This window comes from Urocampus carinirostris, chromosome 4, assembly GCF_059441175.1.
Source record: "Urocampus carinirostris isolate Australia breed hairy pipefish chromosome 4, RoL_Ucar_1.0, whole genome shotgun sequence".
Classification (NCBI taxonomy): domain Eukaryota; kingdom Metazoa; phylum Chordata; class Actinopteri; order Syngnathiformes; family Syngnathidae; genus Urocampus; species Urocampus carinirostris.
In genome coordinates, this window is record NC_142352.1 from 18051663 (window position 1) to 18074250 (window position 22588).

Here is a 22588-nt window from a genome sequence, read left to right on the forward strand (position 1 = left end):
AACAGTGGGAGGAAAGCTGAATCACAGCATCAATATCAAATGTTTTGGTTAACTGTAATCTCTTGCTACTTGTGCGATCCATTATCCTCAAATGCATTTTTCTGTGAGCGGGGACCAGCAGAGCGGCTCTTTTTTCCCGTTCTGTCCACAAAAAAAAGGAAACTGGAGTCTTTCAGTTGCGTTATCCCCGATCGCATTCTGTATTGCTGTGTGCGGGACAGGCATAGTGCACTTTAGACAGGACTAGCAGCTCTTTTTCTGCTAATATTTCAACCTAAGTTAAGTGCACTTGTCTGGTCACGATTCATTATCCCCAATCGTACTGGGGACTGGCAGAGGGCACTTTTGACAAAAGGCATGCCATTCTGGACCACCTAAAATGAAAAGCAAATTTGTAGCCACAATCCATTATTCCCGGTTGACTATTGCTGAGAGCATGGGCTGGCAGTGCCCATTTTATTCCCAGTTTGGAGAACGGAAGCATGCCATTGTGGCCCGCCTAAAATAAATCTTACTTTTTTGGCTGCAATCCGTTATCCCCAGTCAACTATTGCTGAGAGCTGTGACCAAGAGGCAAACCAATGTTGTGCCAGGTGGCTCTTTTTTCACTTTTTTTTTTTACCCAAATTGAACAGCACCAATGCGGCCGTAATCAATTATCCCCTGTTGACCATCACTCTGAGCGAGGGCCAGCAGAACACATGTAAAAAAAATATTAAAAAATAAATATATATATATATATATATATATATATATATATAATATCAATGTTTTTTAAAAAGTAATAGCCTTAAGTACAATTTAACGTTTAATATCCAAAATGTGGAAAATTGTTCTTTTTCATGTGCTGCCGAGCTTCCGAACACAGACACAAATAATGAAAAATAAAACATAAAAATCAACCCCTACCCCCTCAACAGAAATAGCATTTTATTAAATCGGGGAAGAGCAGAAACAGACCGTTCCTTTCACGAGTTACTCCATCTGATTTGGAAACAAGAAATTCTGACTGACGCAACAGTAAGTGTATTTCCGGGTTTACGGATCCCTTTACCATTTTGTTCATCATGGCACCCTTTCCTTTGTTGGGCAAGTACAGCCTGGCGGCACCCATGCCTTTCCTGGCTGCTCCCCGACACGAAAGTACTAGTTTCCATGGTTACCAGTAGCAGGAGAAAGGTCCGACCCTGACTCAGATACAGCACCTTCATTATCTGGTTGCTGTTTTGTGGTGTAAAGTGTCATGCTGCATTCAGTAAAGAGCCAAACCTCTGCATTGATGGTGGGTAGTGACATTCCCATAATTAATTGTCAACGCTACGACACAAAACTCAAAGAGCAATTCAGACAATTTAAAGAAAAGAAAATAACAAAAACTAACGATTAAAAAAAAGAAATGTAAAAGGATTCTGTTACATTTGAAAAAAAGAGCACAAAAAAGACAAGCTAGACCCCCATGAGAAAGCTCACTCAGCGGGGTGACTGTGGAGCTATCCCCCCATCTCTCAATTACTTGAGTTGGACACCAGTCCCCTCTACCCACACCTCTGTGCATTATTATATTCAGTGTGTAAAACACACAGCCGCCCTGAAGGCTTTCAAAGGAACGCTGCCCTCAAAAGGACCTGTAGTGTTAATGGTGTGTGTGTGTGTGTGTGTGTGTGTGAGGGTTGGGGGTCTTCTAGAGGCTCGACACCCCCACTAGACAAATATCAGCATTGCAATTACAACCCTGATACACTCACTGGCAGCACCTGTGCCAGACTTCGAACCCCACCCCTCCTTCCCACGCGGCCAGCTCTACCTCCTGATTGGCCCCTGGGGAGCGCGTGCACGCGGGCGAGGTGAAGTGTCAATTAGAGTAATAACCCCGGGCGCTGTCCGGCTCACACCCAACGCCCCACCCACCGAAAAAAAGGACCCCCCCCACACATCAGATCTCCCGCAGACCGCACCTGCTCCCCTCTCTTCCGCCACAATTATCTCCCTTGCTTTGGCTTTTCGTGCGTTTGATCCATCGGAAATCGCGTATTCAATCAGATTGTGATGATATTTGAACGTCTTTGTATGATAAATATGACCTTAAAATCAGCGTTGGGAAGTAACAGAACTCATGTAGTGGCGTTACTTTATTAGGATCCCAAAAATTGTCATTGTATTTTGTTAAAGTTGCAGGAAAAAAGACATAATCAAATGACTGGGTACATTTAGTTAAAAAAAGGATTACTTTGCAGGATTACAGTTTTTTTTTTCCAAAAGCATACTTACATGTACATTATCGGCAATTGCGGCAATCATAATTTCAATCACTGATACTAGAAAGAGAGATAGAGATAAGGCACGAGCGCCATAGTTAAGTTTTTATGTGTTGAGCGGATTGTACAGACAGTCAACTCATGTACTCAGTTCAGCAGGTAAAAGCATTTCTTTCTCTTTCAATGTAGCGCGATTTTGTTGAATTGGCATGAGCATGCAGTTTTTGAGGGCAGCGCAGTTTCGCGCTAGTGATGTGTCTAGGGACCTTTAGTAAATATAATTGTTTTTTTTCATTTTGTATTTTGCAGTTAATCTGTGTTCAACAACACTATACGATCACTGTATTGGTACATTGCGTAATAGTTGTGAATATTGTCAAGACTGTTGGCATCCCCATTAAACTTTAACTTGGACCAAAGACATCTCTGAGTTTGTTGGAAATTTAGAAAGTGAACATTAAGTGTGTTTTAAACAAAATTCTGTTCTTAAGTGGACTAAAACAGAACATATCTTGTCTGCAATGAGAAAGAGCAAGTTTATTTTCGTTTAACAAACTATACTACGTGGTTAAAATGTCACCACTTTTTGTTGGAGTACAAGCAACTACATGATCTTGGGTTCCTCTATTTTCTTTTTTAAGGTTACATTGATCATTTATCTTTAACAAAATGTAGTCCTTATATTTATATTCAATGTATTAGCATATTTGGTATTGGAGTAATCCAAAAGTAATGGTAAATGGTCCGCATTTATATAGCGCTTTTATAGTCAATGAAGACCTCCCAACGCGCTTCACAATGTACTTCACACTTACCCATCCACACACACACTCACACACCAATAGGGAGTCAGCCATGCAACGCGCCTACCTGCTTATTGGGGGCATTAGGGATTCAGTGTCTTGCCCAAGGATAGTACGGTATTCAGTTTACATCGCAGATTACATTTTTCAACAAGTAAGTAGTAATTGTATCCGATTAAATTTTTAAAGTAAGCCTCCCAATTCTCGGTATGGGGGGTGAATCGTTGCATAGTATTTAGCGATGTAATGCCACGTCCCTTTTAAAATTTGTGTCGGAAACCCTTTGGCTCTTGGCTTATTTGTACACGGCAAAAAATATTTGTACGAAAGATTTTGCTGATTTCAGGGTATGTTTTTTCGTTTAGTTTTAAAGGTCATTTTCTTTTCTTTTTTTAACGCTTAACTACTAAAGTTAACTTGCAAACTCGTTAGAGCAAAGTTTCTACAATAACATGTTCTTACTATGTTGTTACTATGTTTTTACAAGGTTAATCATTGAAAGTGGGCTTAAATAGACTTAAGTCAACCACCAAAAAGATAATTTTACTAGATAATCAAGAATAACCCAGCACTGGGGAGCTATTTTAAGAAAAAGTCTGCGGGCACCTCAGCTGTCCTTAGGGGGCACAGCGTTGGAGACCACTGCACTAAAGGGTGTAGAACACCACCACAAAAATGTGTCGTTAACAAGTGCATAGCTTTACATATTTTATAAAATTAATGCATCAATATCACATTATTATCAGTATAATTAAGTCTCTTATTTAGTGTTTTTATTCATTGATTTTGTTGTTGTTTTTGTGTGTCTGAGTAGAGCAAGCAAAGCACCGCGCTGGTGCCGGTGCACAAGACACAGGCAAGAATTAGTTCTCCAACAAAAGTTTTCCATTGTTTTGTCCACGCCCGGTTAATTGCGTTTGAGCAAAAAGCCGCGCGTGAAAATCTAATTATATCATTTGTTTGTGTCTCTCGTGCAAAACAAATAATGAAAAGCCACCGTCAGCGTGCCTCATTAGCATGACTATAACTCTTCGCTAGCTGGAAACGTGGAATAATAAGCAGGCACTATGCAAATGGAGTCTTTTGATTTATAATTTATGGCCCCCGAGGGGAGGGGGGGATGGCATTGCTCAGGTGTGTTGCCATGCCGATTACTGATTTATGGCACTATTTCTGGAACACAGACACAATCAAAAACACAGCAGCAGGCGGAGGAGGGATTGAGGAAACAATCAAATGCATGTGTCCTTCCTAACTCCTACCCTTTAGCAGCCACACCCCCCACAACACTCCTCCCCCTTCTGGAAATGTAGCACTTGAGGTAGGGACTGTTGATTAGAGATGCAGGAGCTTGGTATGAAGGACTTCATGAGGCCAGCCCACAGCATCAGGATGCTTGTCTATAGATAGATCAATAAGATCAATAATCTGTCAATCGATAATCGGCGCCGATGCTTCTGGCCAGGCCTAAGATGTCAATCAGTAGTTCGCAACATCGTTGGAGCGGCCGCGCGTGCACACCACAATCACCATTTCTCGTTTCTCTCAAATACTAAAAAATATGAAAATTAGTGTTTGCTTTGTTTTTATAAACAAGAAAAACATTCGAGTCACTGGTAGACAAATTAACTTACCCCGTTTACCAAAACCGGGTTACCACATTGGTTTAGTTTTTGACGAGTTTGAACAGATGATAAAAGTTGACAGAAAACCTGTATTTCAGGATCGCCATGCTTATTATAAAATTCGGGCTATAGAGCGCACCTTTACCATAAGCCAAACCTAGTATATTTGTACATACATAAGCCGCACCTGAATATAAGCCGCATGTGCCAACATTGACGCTACACAATTTTTAATAATACGGTAGATTAATGCCTTAATGCTCCTTTTAATTAACAAATACGTGTCTGTAAGATGTTACCTGTCACTGAAATACATCATGCCACATATCATTGGAAAGCTTACACTCGTGGGAATCAAGATATGATTTCAAAATATACTCATCAGAGAAATATCTTGATCAGTCTAAAACAAGATACCCGAAAACTATAAAGCCTGCATAACTCACCAGTACGTCCCCTGGTCGTTTTTAACTTGAATGTCCGCAAAATTGGCTTTGTTACATTAAGGACAATCCATAAAATCCAATTGTGTAAAATATTTTCTTCAAAACACACGATAATGCTAGCAGATAAATAAGAATCCGCCTTAAACATTTGTGCTTCGTTGGACATTGCTTCTTGAAATCCATTCGTTTGGCCACATTATTTCTGTTTACAAGTAAACAGACTCGTAAAATAATACCCAATATGATAGTTATCGCTCCGCTTTTGATTGACATATTTTCCATAAGGAGGGTTTGTTCATGCTACTTTTACTCACGCACAAAGCACAAAGTTACATTACACTTGCATCTTCCTCAACACATATATTCCACATGTCTCACTCCTACCTTTACTGCTTGGGCGCCCCTGGCGGCAGTTAGAAAAAAAATGCATCAATAAGCCGCACCATTGCATAAGCTGCAGGGTTGAAATCTTGAAAAGAATCATAGCTTATAGTCCAACTTTCACCGTATTTGGTCACCTACAAACAAGCAAGATTTCTTGGTGTCAAAGAGGTTTAATTTCTTCTAACGAGGTCTAATGAGGCTCCATTTGTTACCTGTATTAAAAGCACCTGTATTAACTCATTGGTATAAAAGACACGCGTCCGCAACCTCACTCAGCCACACTACAAACTCCACTACGGCCAAAATCAAAGCTCTCTCGAGGACACCAGAGACAAATATGCAGACCTGCACTAGGCTGGGAAGACTGAATCTGCAACAGGTTGAATGTTTAGTGTAAAGAAATCAACTGTGGGTGCAATTTTTAGTAAATGGAAGACATACAAGACTACTGATAATCTCCTTTTAACTGGGGTTCCCTGCAAGACCTCACCCTGGGGAACCAAATTAATAACAAGAACTTTGAGCAAAACTCCCTAAAACAGACGGAAGGACCTGGTAAGTGACCTACAGAGAGCTGGGACCACAGTAACAAAGGCTACTATCAGTAACTTAAAGCGCTGCCAGGGACTCAAATCCTACACTGCCACACCTTTTCCATCAAGAGGGTCGGTTCTTGTTAGTTTTATTCATGCACTAAGCGTGAAGTTACATTAAACTTTGGTCTTCCTCGAAACATATATTCCACGTCCTTCACTCTAACCTTTACTGCTCGAGCGCTCTGCCCATTAGAAAAATGCATAAATTAGCCGCATCATTGCATAAGCCGCAGGGGTGAAAGCTTAGGAAAAAAAATGCGGCTTATAGTCCGAATTTCAGGGTACCTGAAAGTTCTGATCTTCAAACACACCCTTTGCCTGAGGGAGGTTTGTAGTTTTGTCATTCATTCAAATAAATACAATCTATAAATAAGATAAGATGATATTTATTAATGCCTATAGCTTATTGTCAAAGGGCTTCAAATCCAAAGATACCTATCCTCTTAATATCCGTTCTAAGCCTCCTTGACCAACGTCTCAGTCTATCACTATTTAATGTTCTTATGAACTGATAAAGCCCAGTTCTGAATTGCGCAAAAACAGTTTGCCCGTTTTGGACGAGTCAGACCACAACACAAGTGGAGGCATGTGCAAGGACAGGCATCATCTTAAGTGGCTCTTTATGAGCAGGCAGAGATTAATGGCAGACCGGCAGTTGGTCCAGCTGCGGGAAGGAGGACGGAATGCACACAAACACACACTAACACACATAAAAAAGGATGGATGAGAATTCTCCTGGGGGACGCAGAAAGACAGCCACTAAGAAGCCAAATTACTAAGGAAACACTTAAGAAGATGAAAACGGTCAGTCAGATTCGTGTCTACATCGGACGTTACAGATCATGGATTTGTTCATCTTTTTGGGGTCTTTCAAGTGGACAGTGCCAACACAAAAATTCATATTTTATCAATACAGGAACATAATAAGAACGTCAAAACCCCCAAGAAAAGACCGTTCACACCTTTTCCCCTCAAACAAATGCAGTACAAATATAACTATAGTAATCCTTTTCTGTATTGCGGTTTAACGTTTGTTAAATTTTATACTTTACGAAGTTTTCATCACATATTGTGTTCTGTATTCTGATTGGACCGACAAAAGCACCAAAAGGCAAAGGAAGATGCTTTCGAAGGCCCACAAAGTTGGACTTCTCCATAGGCATGTCAAACATTCCTAGTGGGTTGCACCCGGCCCGTTTGATTTTGATTGCCGACAACGACGGAGCAAAAGGAAAAGGCTGACAGTCGGGTCTGAGCTAAGAAGGCGACCACACAGACCAGCGCTCTCAAGCATGTTCAACCAACGCCAGATCCATCGCCCACAATGAGTGAATTTGAGCTGCGGATCGCCACCAACAACGTCCGGAATTGGAGTATTTTTTTTGTCATCACGGAGTCTTGGCTTTCCCGACGCCGCATTACATCACCGGCTCGAACGAGACGAAGACTCCGGTAAAAACAGGGGTTGTCGACTACGCGCTAAAATAACAGCCGAACCATTGACACACACTGCTCACTCGATATGGAGTTTCTAGCAGTATCGTGCAGACCCTTCTATGTACCGGGAGAGTTAACTGTGGTCTTTGTGTTTGCTGTTTACTTTCCACCGGTAACCGTTTCAACGGATGCTAACGTTAGCGTAGCGCTAAATCTCCTGCCCGCTGCTATCAATAAACAGCAGCTTGCACACCCCAACGGAGCTGTATCGTCGACGGCGACTTTAATCGGGCATGTTTATGGACTGTACTCCCAAATCCATTCAATTGTGGACTGAGCAATTAGGGGCGGCAGTAGCTCAGGAGGTAGAGCGATCGTTTTAGGATTAAGGGATCCCAGTTCGAATCCCGGCTTGTCCGTGTTACATGCCGAAGTATCCTTGGGTAAGACACTTAACCCCCAATACTCCCAATAAGCAGGTTAGCGCCTTACATGGCTGCACAGATCACGGCCGCTATTGGGAAATGTGAAGCACAATGTAAAGTGCTTTGGGAAGTCATTGACTTGAAAAGCGCTATATAATGCAGATCATTTCATTTAATTTCGGAAAAACACTGGACTATGTGTAATCTGTAATGTAAGATCAAACATCAAACATTCCGGTTGTATCCAGCAACTCTGTTTGACCCTCACCCCCCTCATCAAACCCCCCCGGAGGAAAACAAAGCCTACTTACAACAAAGTCAGTTAGTTCTTTGTTCCTTTATCTCTTTGTTTCCTTATCCTCACTGTAAATGTGGACCTGGAGTCGTCCAATTTCGTTGTCACAGCATATCCCATGTTGTAACAATGAAAATAAAGGCATATTCTATTCTATTCTATTCTATTCTATTCTATTTATGACTAACGATAAAATACTGAGTACGTCAAAAAAAAGAAGTGAGTCTCTAGGTCTTTTCTAGATAACCTTTCTTATTTTTAAGACGATTTTTCTTATTCAATACAAAATCAATGGTAAAAAAAGGAGAAAAAAAACAATGGGGGAAAATGTAGCTTCATTTAAATGTATTTTTATCTTCTAAGATACGTTAACTTGCTTTTGAAATAATTATTATCCGCCTTCTGCTAGTTACGTAATATTGCTTATTTTAAGGATGATTTTTTTTATTTTATCGGAAAACCAAGGCCCATTGGCAGAACATTTTGTTCGTTTTATGTGTTTTTTAATGTTAAAATATTTTAAGTTGTTTTTCATGTAAGAAAACTGAAAATGTCATCCTTGATTGATGTTCATTTCTCTTATTTTATTTTTTAACCTTCATTACAAAAAATAGAATCCTACCACATAGGCATAAACTTTGCCCATTTTAAGTATATTTTTCTCGTTTAAGATATTTTATGTTGTTTCTTGGGCAGCACGGCAGCGCAGTGGTTAGCGCTTGAGCGGCACAGTTCTCAGGTCATGAGATTGAACCTTCCTGTGTGGAGTTTGCATGTTCTCCTGGTGCTTGCGTGAGTTTCCTTCAGGCACTCCGGTTTTCTCCCACATTTCAAAAACATGCATGTTAGGTTAATTGGCCGGTTCAAATTGTCCCGAAGTGTGAGTGCGCAAGTGAATTGTCTGCTTCAGTGTGCCCTGCGACTGGCTGGCAACCAGTTCAGGGTGACCCCCGCCCACTGCACGAAGATAATCCAGCACCCCCCGCAACCCTACTGAGGATAAGCGGTGCAGATAATGGATGGATTTTGTTTCTTAAAAAATATCACTGGAACAAGCCAAATTATCATTTCAAGCTTTGGTAGATCGTTTTGTTTATTTGAAGTATTTTTCTTCTCAAATCTAGGTTGAAAATATTTCTTCAAATGAAAAAAGTAATTAGTAAGATAAGATAATTTTGAAAAAAATGTAATGATGATGAGCAAAATCTTTGCCAATCGGGTAAAAAATATATATTTTTTGCAGAGTAGACAAAACCAAATTCAACTCAAATTCATCCCCTTGTGTGGAAAGCAAAAAACACAGACACTTATTAAACAGAACTGTCCCTGAATTTGGAGCTGAACAATTTCTCCAGCAATCTTAACGTCGTCATCTTTAAGTGGGCTGTTTGCAATCACAAAGACAAGAGTGCAATCAGGCGCACTCCGGCTGAGCAGATCGATCGCAAACCCCTGCACCCCGGCTTCATCGGCATTGAGCTCATCACAATTCTGCACTAGTAGCGAGCCAAAGTCTCACATCAAACCGCACAGCAGTCTCATTTTTTTCTGGGTTCTGTTTATCTCGCCATATAAATGCAACTGACCTGATAGGGAACTTCTCCCCGGGATCACGACCCAGGTGGAAAATGAGAGGCTGCATGGTGTGCTCCTTTTGCTCGTGTGTGGTCACGCCCAAAACCTCCTGACCTGGGCAAAAGTTCACGCCCTGGAAATGCAAAACATGACGAGGAGTCAGATATTGTTTGGGATTTTTCGGGGTATATGTCACTGCTTTTTTTCATAGCTTGACCGAGGGTGCGACTAATACTACCTATGTTTATGACTTTTTTTTCTTTATGATATTCTTATGACTTAAACTCATGGTTTGGATACATTCAAACACTTTTCTAGTGTTCATCTAACCCTGACAATTTTTACTGAGTACTATTACTGCAGCTTAAAATATGCATCTTAAATTTTTGATTAAACATATTGGCTTCTCCAAATGTCAATGATTAACTTTAATAGACAATGCTTAGATAACAGTCCATGTCTTTATGCACGTCTAATAGATAGATAGATAGATAGATAGATAGATACTTTATTCATCCCCGCCTGTGAATTTGACTTTTTTCTTTAGTAATGATTAAAGAAATTAAAAAAAAAAAAAATACAAATACAAAGAGTTTTAAGAGTTATTCATTCAACATTTGGTTTAAGATCGGGTAATTGTGTAATTGTAATCCTGTGCAGTCCTTTGAGACATTTTTGTGATTAAGGGCTATATAAATAAATGTGACTTGACTTGACATTAAAAACTCTCACACTGTTCCCGTTTTTGTTTTTTCCAAAATGTCCTTTTTTATGCTCCTTCATCTCTGGTTGCACTTTGCTTTCCACTGTGATTGAGTCGCTCACACATGCTCACAAACCCCTGCAGATCCGCCTCTTTCTTCCAAAACACACATTGGCTGTTAAGGGCGCAGCGAGCGTAAGAGTGAAAAAAGCTTTCATCTGCAAGTCGCCAGTGCTGCCCCCCTCTGAGACGGCCCGACGAAATACATGAAAATACATATTCGAAATACATATTGAGGAGCGGGCGAGGACCAGAGATTCCCGCTGCCCTGCAGAGGCTCTTCTGATCCCCACTGCTCTCCTTTTGAAAGGCGAGAACTCAGAAATGCAGAAACGAAAGAAAGCCTGCTCATCCCATAGGAGAAAATAAGAGGGCGAGTTTGTTTCTTGTACTCCACACATAGCGAGGACTTTCCAGGGACATGAATGATATGAAGACAAAAAAAAAAGTACAATATCAAACTGGAATGATATTGCAGATCAGTCCGATATTTACCCCAAAAATATTTTATTGGATTTCATCAAAAATGTCCGATAGCATCAAGTTGCCGCATAAATCTATGCTATACAGTCATCCCTCGCTGTATCCCGGTTTACTTATCGCGGTTTCGCTACCTCTTGGATGTTTATAATGCATTGTTTTCTGTATCTGGTTGCCTAAACACAGGTTGATGCTTTCTATCATCAACAAAGTTGGACCTCTCCACCCGCTAAACCTGTTCAGGAGCCACATGCACATATTTGGCGCTTCAGAGTAGTTCCTTGCAGCTTTTTCAAAAATGTTTGAGAATAAAAAGATATATGGTTTCTGTAGGAAGAAACTGCAGGGTGAATGCTGTTTTCCATATCGTCCACATGATGGCAGCAAAGCATCATGCAAAGTAAAGTAGATCCGGTCAGTGATTTCATGAAGTTGAGCAATAAAACAGCAAAATTATTATTAAAATTATATTTTGACAGTACAGAATTTATTTGTAAAAAAATAGTTTATGAAAAACAGCACATTTATTTGTTAAACAAATAATTGTTTTTCTAGTTTTCAGGTTTTCACGTTTTGCGGGGAGTCATGCCCCCATTAACCGTGATAACTGCGTTAATAATGTATTTTCTTGAAATAAATTGAGAAAAGTTATCTACCATTTGGTATACAACAACATTTTGAATATTTTTCAATATAATATTTGATTTTTTGCTGCGCAAGAAAACCAAATTTAATATACCTTGGTGAGGTGTGACTGGAGGTGGTATAGTTGAGTTAGTGGGTAGATGCAGAGGGAGAGAAAGGGAGAGAAGAAGGCAGATTACAGTTAAATGTGATTTTAAAACTTCCACCTGTGTGGATTGTTATGATTTTTGAAGACTTTTGTTGCTTTAATTTCCTCTTTTTTTCAATAATTGATGGTGAATGGAACTTAGCCAGGTAAGCAATTCGTGCACTTTCTTTTTCAATCATCGCAAGCTTTGTTTCCTTTGTTATCAAGTTTTTGCTTCTCTCTATAAAATCACTGCAAGCCTTGACCCATAGCGAATAACTACTTACAAAGTCTTTACAAAGAACACCATATTCTGTACTGAATGATGGGAAAGGAGGGAGGTGGTCGGAGGTATTTCAGCTTATAGCAAATCTGTATTTTCATGATGCCGTGAAACAAACCAATAGCAGGGCCAGCATTTTATAAGACATTGACCAATGGAAAACTGGTAAATAAGAGACTTAACTGTGCATAACTAAGAACATGGCAAAGTTAAAATGATATACTCTTTGGGGCATGCGAAACAATTTTGTTGTTTATGTTGTATAGCGGGGAAAATAAGGATAAAAAAAAGCATCTGGTTCTACATCCTACAATGAGAATGCGTAAGTTGGGGACACCGTATCGGGGGTCTAATGTAAAGGTTATGAAGGTGCCAAGCGCCAGAATGTGTTTTTTTGTTATATTTTTCAACATATGCAATTATCTCTGAGATAACTTTACAAGTAAATAAATACAATTACATTTTTGTTATCACCTTTAAGCATAAATCTGTGATATAAACCAATACTTCCTTCTTCAATGAGTTATTCACATCGATAAAAAGGACCTCTACAAACTCACGTATGTTTTGGTATGGAGCATTACACCGCGCCGCAGAGACGGGCGATCTTGGATTGAAAAACCTAAGAAAAGCATGCTGGGATGGCATTCAATAAGCGCCATGGTGGTATGGCCATTTCAGAGTAAACAAACAGCGAGAGGTTTTCGCCACTTTCTACAGTGAAAACAGCGTGAAGGAGAAAAGCAACAAATAAGTGAACCCGTGTGCCCTTATTCTTTGGACACAAAACACGACAAGGGAAAGTAAAGCATTCTTTTCAGATGCAACATACATTCTAGGTATACAATAAAAGCATTTCCAGAACAAACAAGCAACAGTATTTTCCGGCCCACAGTTTATTCACTGTAATGCCTGGGTATTGGCCTGAGTGCATCGCAGGTTGAAAAATATTCCAAAATCCATTATCCCTATATTCCCCATATTGTTGCAAGCATGGCCTGGCAGAGCCGATTTTTTTGGTGCAGAGCAGCTTTTTTTGCCTTTCGGTCCACTAATTAGAAGTGAACTGCCCTTGTACGATGGCGATCCATTAGCCCAAATCTCATATAGCTACAAGGGAAGACCGGCTCAGCGCAATTTTCTTGACCTGGTGCAGGGTTTCTACAACTTAAGGTAAATTAAATTCAAGACTTTTACAGACTTTCGAATGCCTTTTGAAATCAAATTCAAGACCAAGTCAACAAAAAATCCCACAATTGAAACAGACAAAACAAAAATACACAAATATTTCTTGCAAACAATTCCTCATGCCTCGTATTACCAGGCACAGACTTCAGCCTTGGAGAAAAATGTTCGTCAGACAGCCAGTTTTTACTTAATGTAAGGTTTCCGTGGTCCAAAGTTAACGTCTCTGTTCGAAGTTGCTTGATAATTTGTTTCTGCTCTGTAAGGCCCAACTGAAACCACATCACCGTTTTGATAGTTCTGTTAGTGTGAATTATTAAGAAAGACAATTGATAAATGTTAGTAAATCTTCTTAGTTTTAAAAAATATAAATCCTATTAATGGGTTCACATTTTTGAGACTATCGAAAATTTTGGGACGTTTTAATGCCAATTAAGGCATTATTTTTATAATAATTAATTCAATGCCTTTTAGGAGTTTTCAAGGATCTGTGGGGAACCTGTGGTCTTTTTTTTGATTTGCCATTCTGTCCACCAAAAAGTAAACTGCACTTGTGTGGCCTTAAACCATTGCTGCAAGCGGGGGCCATCAAAATGCATTTTGGTCAGGCCTGGGGGCTCATTTGCTGCTCTTATTTTTTCACAAAAATGAACTGCACTCATGCTGCTGTGATCCATTATCCCCAATTTTTTGTTCTTTCCATCTAAAATGAACAGGACCGGTGCTGCTGAGGTCCATAATCCCAGGTGGACTTTTGCTGCGAGTGGGGGCTGGCAGAGCGTATGTTCAAAATAGGGAAGGGCAGCTACTTTGCCAACGCTCGCATATCACTGGGGTTCTCTTCCACATTATCCGCAATAAACAAGGATATATACTGTACATACATTACATGTATTTTTGTGATCCACACTTTTTTGAGGTATACCTCTGATAAGCACGTTCATATTTTTAAGTGGCGGGACTTGCACAATAATTTGTTGACTAAATACTTAAGCATGCATTTATGAAGACTGATTCGTGTTTAAGTATTTCGTGCTGCTTTCGTGGACACTCAGCTGAATCCATTTTCTACAAAACCCGAGGACATGCAAAAGCTTTCTCTTGTCCTGTCTCCGTCTCTCTCTCTCTCATGTACTCACACGAATCAATAAGCAACTTGCAGGCAATCAGACACCATTATTTGTAAAGTTCCACTTCAGTTCACATGAGATGATAAAGGAGGCTGCTATTGATTCAGTGGCCCTGGAGGAGAGAGCAATTTAAGCGACCGATGGGGCATAAAGCAAACTGAATCGCGGCAGAGGAGGTAGGAGGAGAGATGGACATGAGAGAAAAAGACTGCATTGCTTCTTAAACATTACATTCTAGATACATGTAACGCAGTTCACTTAGCACGGTTTCGCTACTTCACTTATTTGCACCGTGCATTGTGTTCTGCATTCTGTATGACTAAACAGTCTCTCCGCCTCTTCTCTACCTGTGTGTCAATAGCATTGTGGAAATTCTATTGCAATTTCAAATTTCTCTAAAACTCCTAGTGCTGACAAAATGTTCTGCACTGACCAAAGTATTTAATTTTATAATACAGTAGACCCCCAGGATACAGCGTCCCCGCCTTAAGAGGTTTTCACTTTACAGTGTGGAATAACATGTTTTATAACTTCTCTTTAGTGCGTTTTCCCCACTATACATCAACATCAAATTATTTCCTATGGGCAAAAACTTGAAAACTTTGTAGTGTACGCACATATGACGTCTTATGTCTCTGAAATGCCTGTCTGCAATTGGTCAAAACAAAAATGCTGGTCTGCTATTCATTTGCATCATGACATGATGAAAATGCTGATATGCTACTGGCTGAAGTAAAGTCCACAATGCCTTCCTCTCTCCTCATTCAATCAGAATCTAGTTTGCTTTGTAAAGACATTACAGGTCGGTGATGCTATACTGTATTTTTATTGTTTGTACTGCATTTATATGGATCCCAAGGCTTGGAGTAATGGCAAAGGGAAAGGCAAAAAGCTAAAACCACAGAAGTAAAGCTTTCGCTTATCAATAAATACAAAGAAGGCACACATATTGTTATTCTTGATGAATTCCATTGCCATAACCAATCGACGATCAGGACTATTATTAAAAGGAAGAGGCGGATAAAACACAGACTTTTAACAGGGTTATTACAGCTTAAGGCAAGTTAAATTCAAGACTTTTTAATGACTTTTGAAATAAAATTTAAGACTAAGTCGACAAAATATAACACACAACTGAAACTAGCAAAACAAAAAACACTTGAATGAGAGCACATTTTAAACAAATGTTTATTTCATTTTATTTTTAAATCACATTTTGTACAGATGTAAATTTACCATCTGAAAAAACAGCACTCTCCATGTTTTCGACATGGAGAACAATAAATTAAAAGGATGTTTACAGTACATCATGGATCCTCAGTCAAAACTGGCAGATAACTACTACTGTAATTCCAAAGAACATGATGCATGAAAAATGACTTTTTGGTCCAGTGTAAAACTTATTTGAAAAACAATACTGCTATAACTAATTTTGGGTGTAGCATCATAAAAATGCATGTACTGTACTCCCTGGATGTGGACAATTGATAAATGTTACTAAATATTTGTGTTCAAACGTTTAAGACTTTTGAAAATTGGATTTAAGTCATTTTAATGCCAATTAAGGCCTTAATTAATGTATATAACTACTTTTAAGACTTTTCTAAAATCTGCAAGAACCCTGTTTAAGAACGTGAACATTCTCGGAAGTGGAAGTTTTTAAAATCAGTGTTCATTTTAATCTGCCATCCCCCCTTCTGCATCCACCTGCTAACTCCAATGTACCAGGCCACGTCAAGAAGGTAGATACAATGACATTAGTCCTTTAAATATACATTTATTTATAATTTTATTTAATCACATAAGCGTTCATTATAATACACACGGGTAATACTTAATATATACTATTTTGTTATTTTGATGTTTTCATTTGTGGTACTGGGTTCTTTTTAGAATACAACCCTGCTATATACAAGGTTTCATTGTATTATTGTACATTGCTGATACAAAAAGCAGCACAAAGTTCCAGTCGCCAGATTTCTGTATATCAGTGTGGTAGCAAAAGAAGTCCACAGCTGGAAATGGTGCTATGCAAATGACAAGGAGGGGTTTTCGCCACTGGAGCCGCGACAAAACAAGTGGAGCGGCTGATGAACGATGCAAGTTTGCTGATTTAGGGGTTGCTCGTTAATATTCATTAAGCAGCAGTCGACTGATGAGCCGTTTTCAGCGCGTCGCCAGCAGAGAGAGCCGCCGAGGGCTTCCATGTGTCGGGGAATTTGTAGAACACGAGACGTTGATTGCACTAAACCATATGGACAAAAGTATTTGGACAGATGTCCGTTAAACCAGAACTGTCTTCGAGCTATTACTCTTCTGGAAGGATTTTGACTTGAGGAAAATGGAAATATAATTGTGTTTTGTAAATTTCTGAAAAAAACTCATACATCAATGCATCTTACGATATTTTTTTGTACAAAAATTGGTGTAAGGGGAAGTTAAAATTAAGAAGCTGTCCAAAACATTTTAAACTATATAGACTGGGAGTGCATTACTGCATTTCAACCAAAAGCACGGCTGTTGCGATTTTCTGCCAGAAAATGATTACGTATACCATTTTCCATTGTTTATCGCGCTTGATGAGGACATGAACCCCCCGAGATATGTGAAAACCTGCACAATAACCCCACCCCAAGTGACAGTTCATTCTAGGCGGAAAAAAGGCCAGGACCCCCCCACACTTGACAAAAGTATGCTCTGCCGGTCCTGCTCGCGTCAACATGAGATTGGGGATAATGTATGGCAGCCCCACAAGTCCAGTTCATTTTAGGAGGATAAACACGGGCTGATGGGCCTGACAAAAGTGTGCTATGCAGGTTTTGCTCACAGCAACATGATATTGGGGATTATGTATGGCTGGCCCAAAAGTGCAGTTCATTTTAGTAGGAAATGACAGGAAAAAAAGAGACGCTAGGCCCGACAAAAGTGTGCTATGCAGGTCCCGCTCGCAGCAACATGAGATTGGGGATAACAGATCACGGGCCCATGAGTGCAGTTCATTTGAGGAGGAAAAAACAGGAAAAAAACAGCAACTAGGCCCAACAAAATAACGGTATGGAAGTCGCACTCACAGCAATACAAAATTGGGGATAATGGACTGCGGGCCAGGGCGGCACGGCGGCTGCTGGGCCCAAACAAAAGTGTGCGATGCAGGTCTTTGCTCCCAGAAATATGTGATCAGGGATAATATATCACAGCTGTACAAGTTAAGTTCACTTTTGGGTGGACAAAAAAAAACTGATGAGCCCGACCAAAAAGGCACTCCTCAGGTCCAAGTTTTGTGCAATTTCAGATCAGGGATAATAAATCACAGAATAGTTTTCAAACTGCGAAACACTGAGGTCACCAAGTTCAAAGTGCAAAGTAGCAAGGGACAGTATATATATCTTTCTATTTTTTACAAATATTTTTTAACCAATTCAGCCAATGAAATGCAGCAAAATGGGCATGTGTTCGACGTAAATACACAAAATTGTTGTATAAAAAATACATAATGTACCAAATGTCACAATTAGTGCAAAATTATTTCCCCCTCATAGTTGAACTCACTTCAATGTCAAATTTCACAGGTTAGTATTACGTTTTCATAATTAGCAACTTCTTAGTTATTTTGATTGTACTAATTACCTTGATTTGACCATTTAAATGGAAAATCAATTAAAATAAAGATTTATTGCCTCACCAAGGGAGACTTACAGATTGTCAAATAATATTTGATGCAAAGAAAAAATCAAAACGTAAACAATCATATGAAATAAGGCAATAAAAAGTAAACAATATATTAAACTAAAACGAACATGAAATTCCTTTTTTAATGACACATTATTTCTAAAATGTATTGTTTTTTCTCGTGTGAAGTATTACATATATTCACATTAATAATATTTTCTGTAAAAGTCAAGTGTGTAGTCTTTCATGTTTTCCCAACTATGTTTTTTAAGAGCATCTGGGGCTGAGCGAGTAGATGTTGAAAATATAGGGGTTCTGAAATCGCTCATATGATTTCGAGCCTTAGTGGGTTAACTTTCCAATCAAGTGAGGGACCAAGACATTAATTTATATAGGGTACAAAGCCATGACCTCACCTTTTTCAACTCATCTAAAGAGTTGGTCCAGGTCCAGAAGTGTGCCTTGTATTGCCCGAGCCGGACAGCCATCAGTTCATTACCACGGTAATAGAAGATGGGTCTGCTAAAGAAGAATTATTAGTGGGTAAGAATGGGAGAAAATAACTGCATGATTTTAGCATTTTTAAGAAAAAAAAAGAAAAAATTTAGGGAAAATGTGTATTAATTTTATTGGATAATTATGAGCTAGAGAAGGAATACTGTGAACATTCCATAATCCCAAAAATATATAAATGTTAAGAAATGTGATTGTATTTTTCACTATAGTTAAAATTTACCATATTAATTTTACTTACATGACCGGAGGGCTTTTAGAACCGATTTGAAATTTGGCATTGGAAGGGTTTTTTCTTGCAAGTTCAAAATTAATTGACCTCTTCGCTCTTTATTTTGAGTGTCTTATGCACAATAATCAAGGGCTGAGCGGACATCATTTCTATTACTTTGATTTTTTTTTCATGTTGGAGGCAGGGCTTCTAAATAACCTTTTAATATATGCTTTGCCACATAAGACAAATAATGCTAAATGAATCCGGTGTAAAGCTCCCAAAAACAACTAACTTGACATTTATGTGAGTAGTCATGTGTAAGATAAGATTTTGTTTTATATAGAGGCCACCTGGTGGTGTTAATACTTTTCCTTCATCTATTAGATTCTGAGCCCGAAAACATTACAACTTTTAAATTGGCGGAAATATTTAGTTGGTAGTTTCTTGGACATTTCTTTTTTTTTCATAATTGCACTATGTGTAAAAATGAATTAAAAGTAAAATAAAAATCACCTGCTATGCAGTGTTTGTGTGCTGTTCAGGAGAACTGGGGTCAGGTCTAGGCCGTCCAAGACTCGATCGTCAGGTGGACTGATGCCTGCCAGAGATAAACTGGTGGTGTACAGGTCCATCACGCTGGAAAGCTGGAAATTCACCTTTTATGGCACAACAGATTTGAAAGTAGGGTTAGCAAAAAGGGTTGATAAAATGCTGTCTCAATGACGTAGAGGAAGGTCCCACAGATTACATTATTCCAGTTAGAATTGTCTTCATTGTCATTCATAACAACATAGTGAACATTGTTTACAACAAGATTAGACGTGGCTTCCAGGATAAAGATGCGATATCGAGTTTAAAGGAGAAACATACGATTAAAATAATGTTAAGAATGTTATATGCCGGGGTGCACGGCGGCGCAGTGGTTAGCGCGTGCGTAGCACAGTTCTGAGGTCATGGGTTCAAATCTAGCTGTGAGGAGTTTGCATGTTCTCCCTGTGCTTGCGTGGGAGTGCCCGGTTTTCCTCCCACATTCCAAAAACATGCACGTCAGGTTAATTGGCCGGTCCAAATTGTCCCTAGGCGTGACTGAGCGAGTGTGTGCCCTTCGACTGGCTGGCTACCAGTTCAGGGTGTCCCCTGCCCACTGCCCGGAGATAGCTGGGATGGACTCCAGCACCCTCGCGACCCTACTGAGGATAAGAGGTGCAGATAATGGATGAATGGATGGATGTTATTTGCGATGATGCAAGGATTAAAGCTGTACAGTGACAACGGGGCAAATACATATTTAATCGACAACTAATTGTGCAAGTTCTCCCACTTTAAAACATTAGAAAGGCCTGAAACATGAGTAAACCTTAACCATGAGAGATAGAATTTGGAAAACATGAAAATCATATTGATGTTTAAAAAATGTATTCGCCAGTCATTGTGAAAACAGTATTTGGTCAATTCGAAAACCTCATCTCAATATTTTGTTGGCAATAACGAAGGCCATATGTTTTCTGTAACTCTTCAGAAGCTTTTCACACATGGTGATGTTTTGGGGCTGTCAGTGGGCAACATGAACTTTCAGTTCCTTCCACAGAACCTTGAAATGCTTCTTATGAAGCCTCTCCTTTTTTGCCCATGCTGTGTGTTAGGGAACATTGTCATGCTGAAAGACCCCGCCACGTCTCATTGTCAATGCCACTGCTGATGTAACGATATTTTTACTAAAAATCTACCGATACATGGCCTCATTCTTTCTTTTCGTTGCACAGATCGGCTGACCTGGTCCGTTTGCAGAAAAACAGTCCCATAACATGTTTTACTCCTATGCTTAACAGTAGGTATTGTGTTCGTCCGATGCAATTCAGTATCCTTTCTCCTCCAAACATGAGAACCTGTGTTTCTACCAAAAAGTTCTCTTTTTGTTTCATTTGATCAGTACACATTCTCCCAGTACTCTCTAGTGAACCACAGACTGGCATGGACATGTACTAGCAGTGGGACACATCTGGCAGTGGTGATTTTAGCGGCGCATTGTGTTACTGATAGAACCCTTTACGACTGTGGTTCGAGCTTTCTGTAGGTCGTTCTAGGTCCCCCAGAGTGGTTCTGGGATTTCTGCTCACTGTGGTTGTTATCATTTCGCCACCATAAGGTGATATCTTGCATAGAGCCCCAGATTGAGAGAGATTACCAGAGGTCTTGAATGTCTTCCATTTTCCAATAATTGCTCCCACAGTTGATTTCTTTACACCAAGCATTTTACCTACGGCAGATTCAGTCTTCTTAGCCTGGTGTAGGTCTACAATTGTGTCTCTGATGTCCTTGGACGGCTATTTGATTTTAGCCACAGTGGAGTTTGGAGTGTGACTGACTGAGGTTGTGAACAGGTGTCCTTTATATTGATGTTGAGTTCTATTATTACAGGTAACAGGTAGTTAGACCTCTTTTAGAGCCAGAAATCTTGTTTGTTTGTAGGTGACCAAATACTTATTGTCCGCTCTAATTCGGATTTTTTTTTAAATCACACAATGTGATTTTCTGTATTTATTTTCCATATTCGGTCACTTTGTTGCCAATTACACGGGAGGGGGAGAACTTGCACAATTGTTGTCGTTATTTTTTTATTGTACGCACGTTTTATCCATGTTGTATTTGTTTTATAGTGTGGCTTTAAAACACAAACTGAAAACTAAAGTAGATAAAAAAAATTAAAAAGCAAATAACAGAGCGCTATTTCAAACAACAATAATAAACGAAAAAATAATTCAACCGAAAATGGCTATCAAAAACACACAAAAATATACAACAAAAACATAAAATCAAAGTATAAATAAATACAGTGGGACCACGCTACTTCGCGGTTCAACGTTCGCGGGTTCAGAGCTTCGCGGGTCTAAAAAATAATAATGATAAAATAAAATAATTTGAAAAAAAGGAAAAAAAAAACATTTTTTTAAAGCATTTTTGAAGGGGCGTCGCTACTTCGCGGATTTTCACTTTTCGCGGGTGGTTTTGGTCCCCATTAACCGCGTTAACCGAGGGATTACTGTATACACAAATAAATATGTGCAATATGAAAATATTTATCATTATATATATATTATATATTTGCAGCAGCATCAAAAAAGAAAAAGGAAAAATTCGTAAGGATCGTTTTGACAATTGTGTGCGCCCGTTTAGTGTGGTGATAGCCTTAGGCCGTCTCTGAGCCTGTTTTTCCTTGTTTTGAGGGACTAGTAGCGCCTACCGGAGGGCAACGGGTTAAAGAGGTGGTGCCTGGGGTGGGAAGTGTCTTTTATAATGTTGATTGCTCAGCTATGGTATCGCAAGCCAGCAATTTCCTGTTGACTGTTGGACGTCAGATTGGATACAAATGGAAGTGTATCAGAATTGCGCCAACTGCTGCCAAGACAGAATCTAGTTCGTAAGTAGAGCGGTAGATCGCTTTGAAGGCTAGTCGCCAAAATTGTCATATGTGTTGCCAGGCTGTTACGCGCTACGGTGTCTGACATCAAAATTTAAAAAAAGAGAGCATTTGATGACGGTGATCATAAGAAGCGAGTGATAACAAAAGACAAAAAGCTAGATATAACCGGAGCAGCTGAAAAGAGCCAACAGGTGGAGTTGGTCAGAGTTGGGGTAAGTGGCTAACTTTGGTGGCTAGAGGTGCCTGACATTGAAATAAAAAAGTATGCCGTGCCGTGATCTCAAGTATGCATGGATATAAGTTAAGTAGGTTCTAAG

At 39.4% G+C, this 22588-nt stretch overlaps 1 protein-coding gene across 4 annotated transcripts in view; it reads right to left on the minus strand.

Moving 5' to 3' along the window:
- Positions 1 to 22588, minus strand: part of galns (galactosamine (N-acetyl)-6-sulfatase) — a 43283-nt gene that overhangs the window by 6101 nt on the left and 14594 nt on the right. Inside the window, exons 10-12 of one of the 4 annotated variants that reach the window (XM_088333821.1) lie at positions 19364 to 19506; positions 18540 to 18642; positions 9853 to 9974 (exon numbers count right to left, since the gene is read on the minus strand). In XM_088333821.1, the coding sequence (XP_088189947.1) occupies positions 9853 to 9974; positions 18540 to 18642; positions 19364 to 19506 (368 nt within the window). Of the gene's footprint in view, positions 1 to 9852; positions 9975 to 15773; positions 16700 to 18539; positions 18646 to 19363; positions 19507 to 22588 lie in introns of those variants that run through there. The other 3 variants (XM_088333820.1, XM_088333823.1, XM_088333822.1) reach the window with 3 other exon arrangements.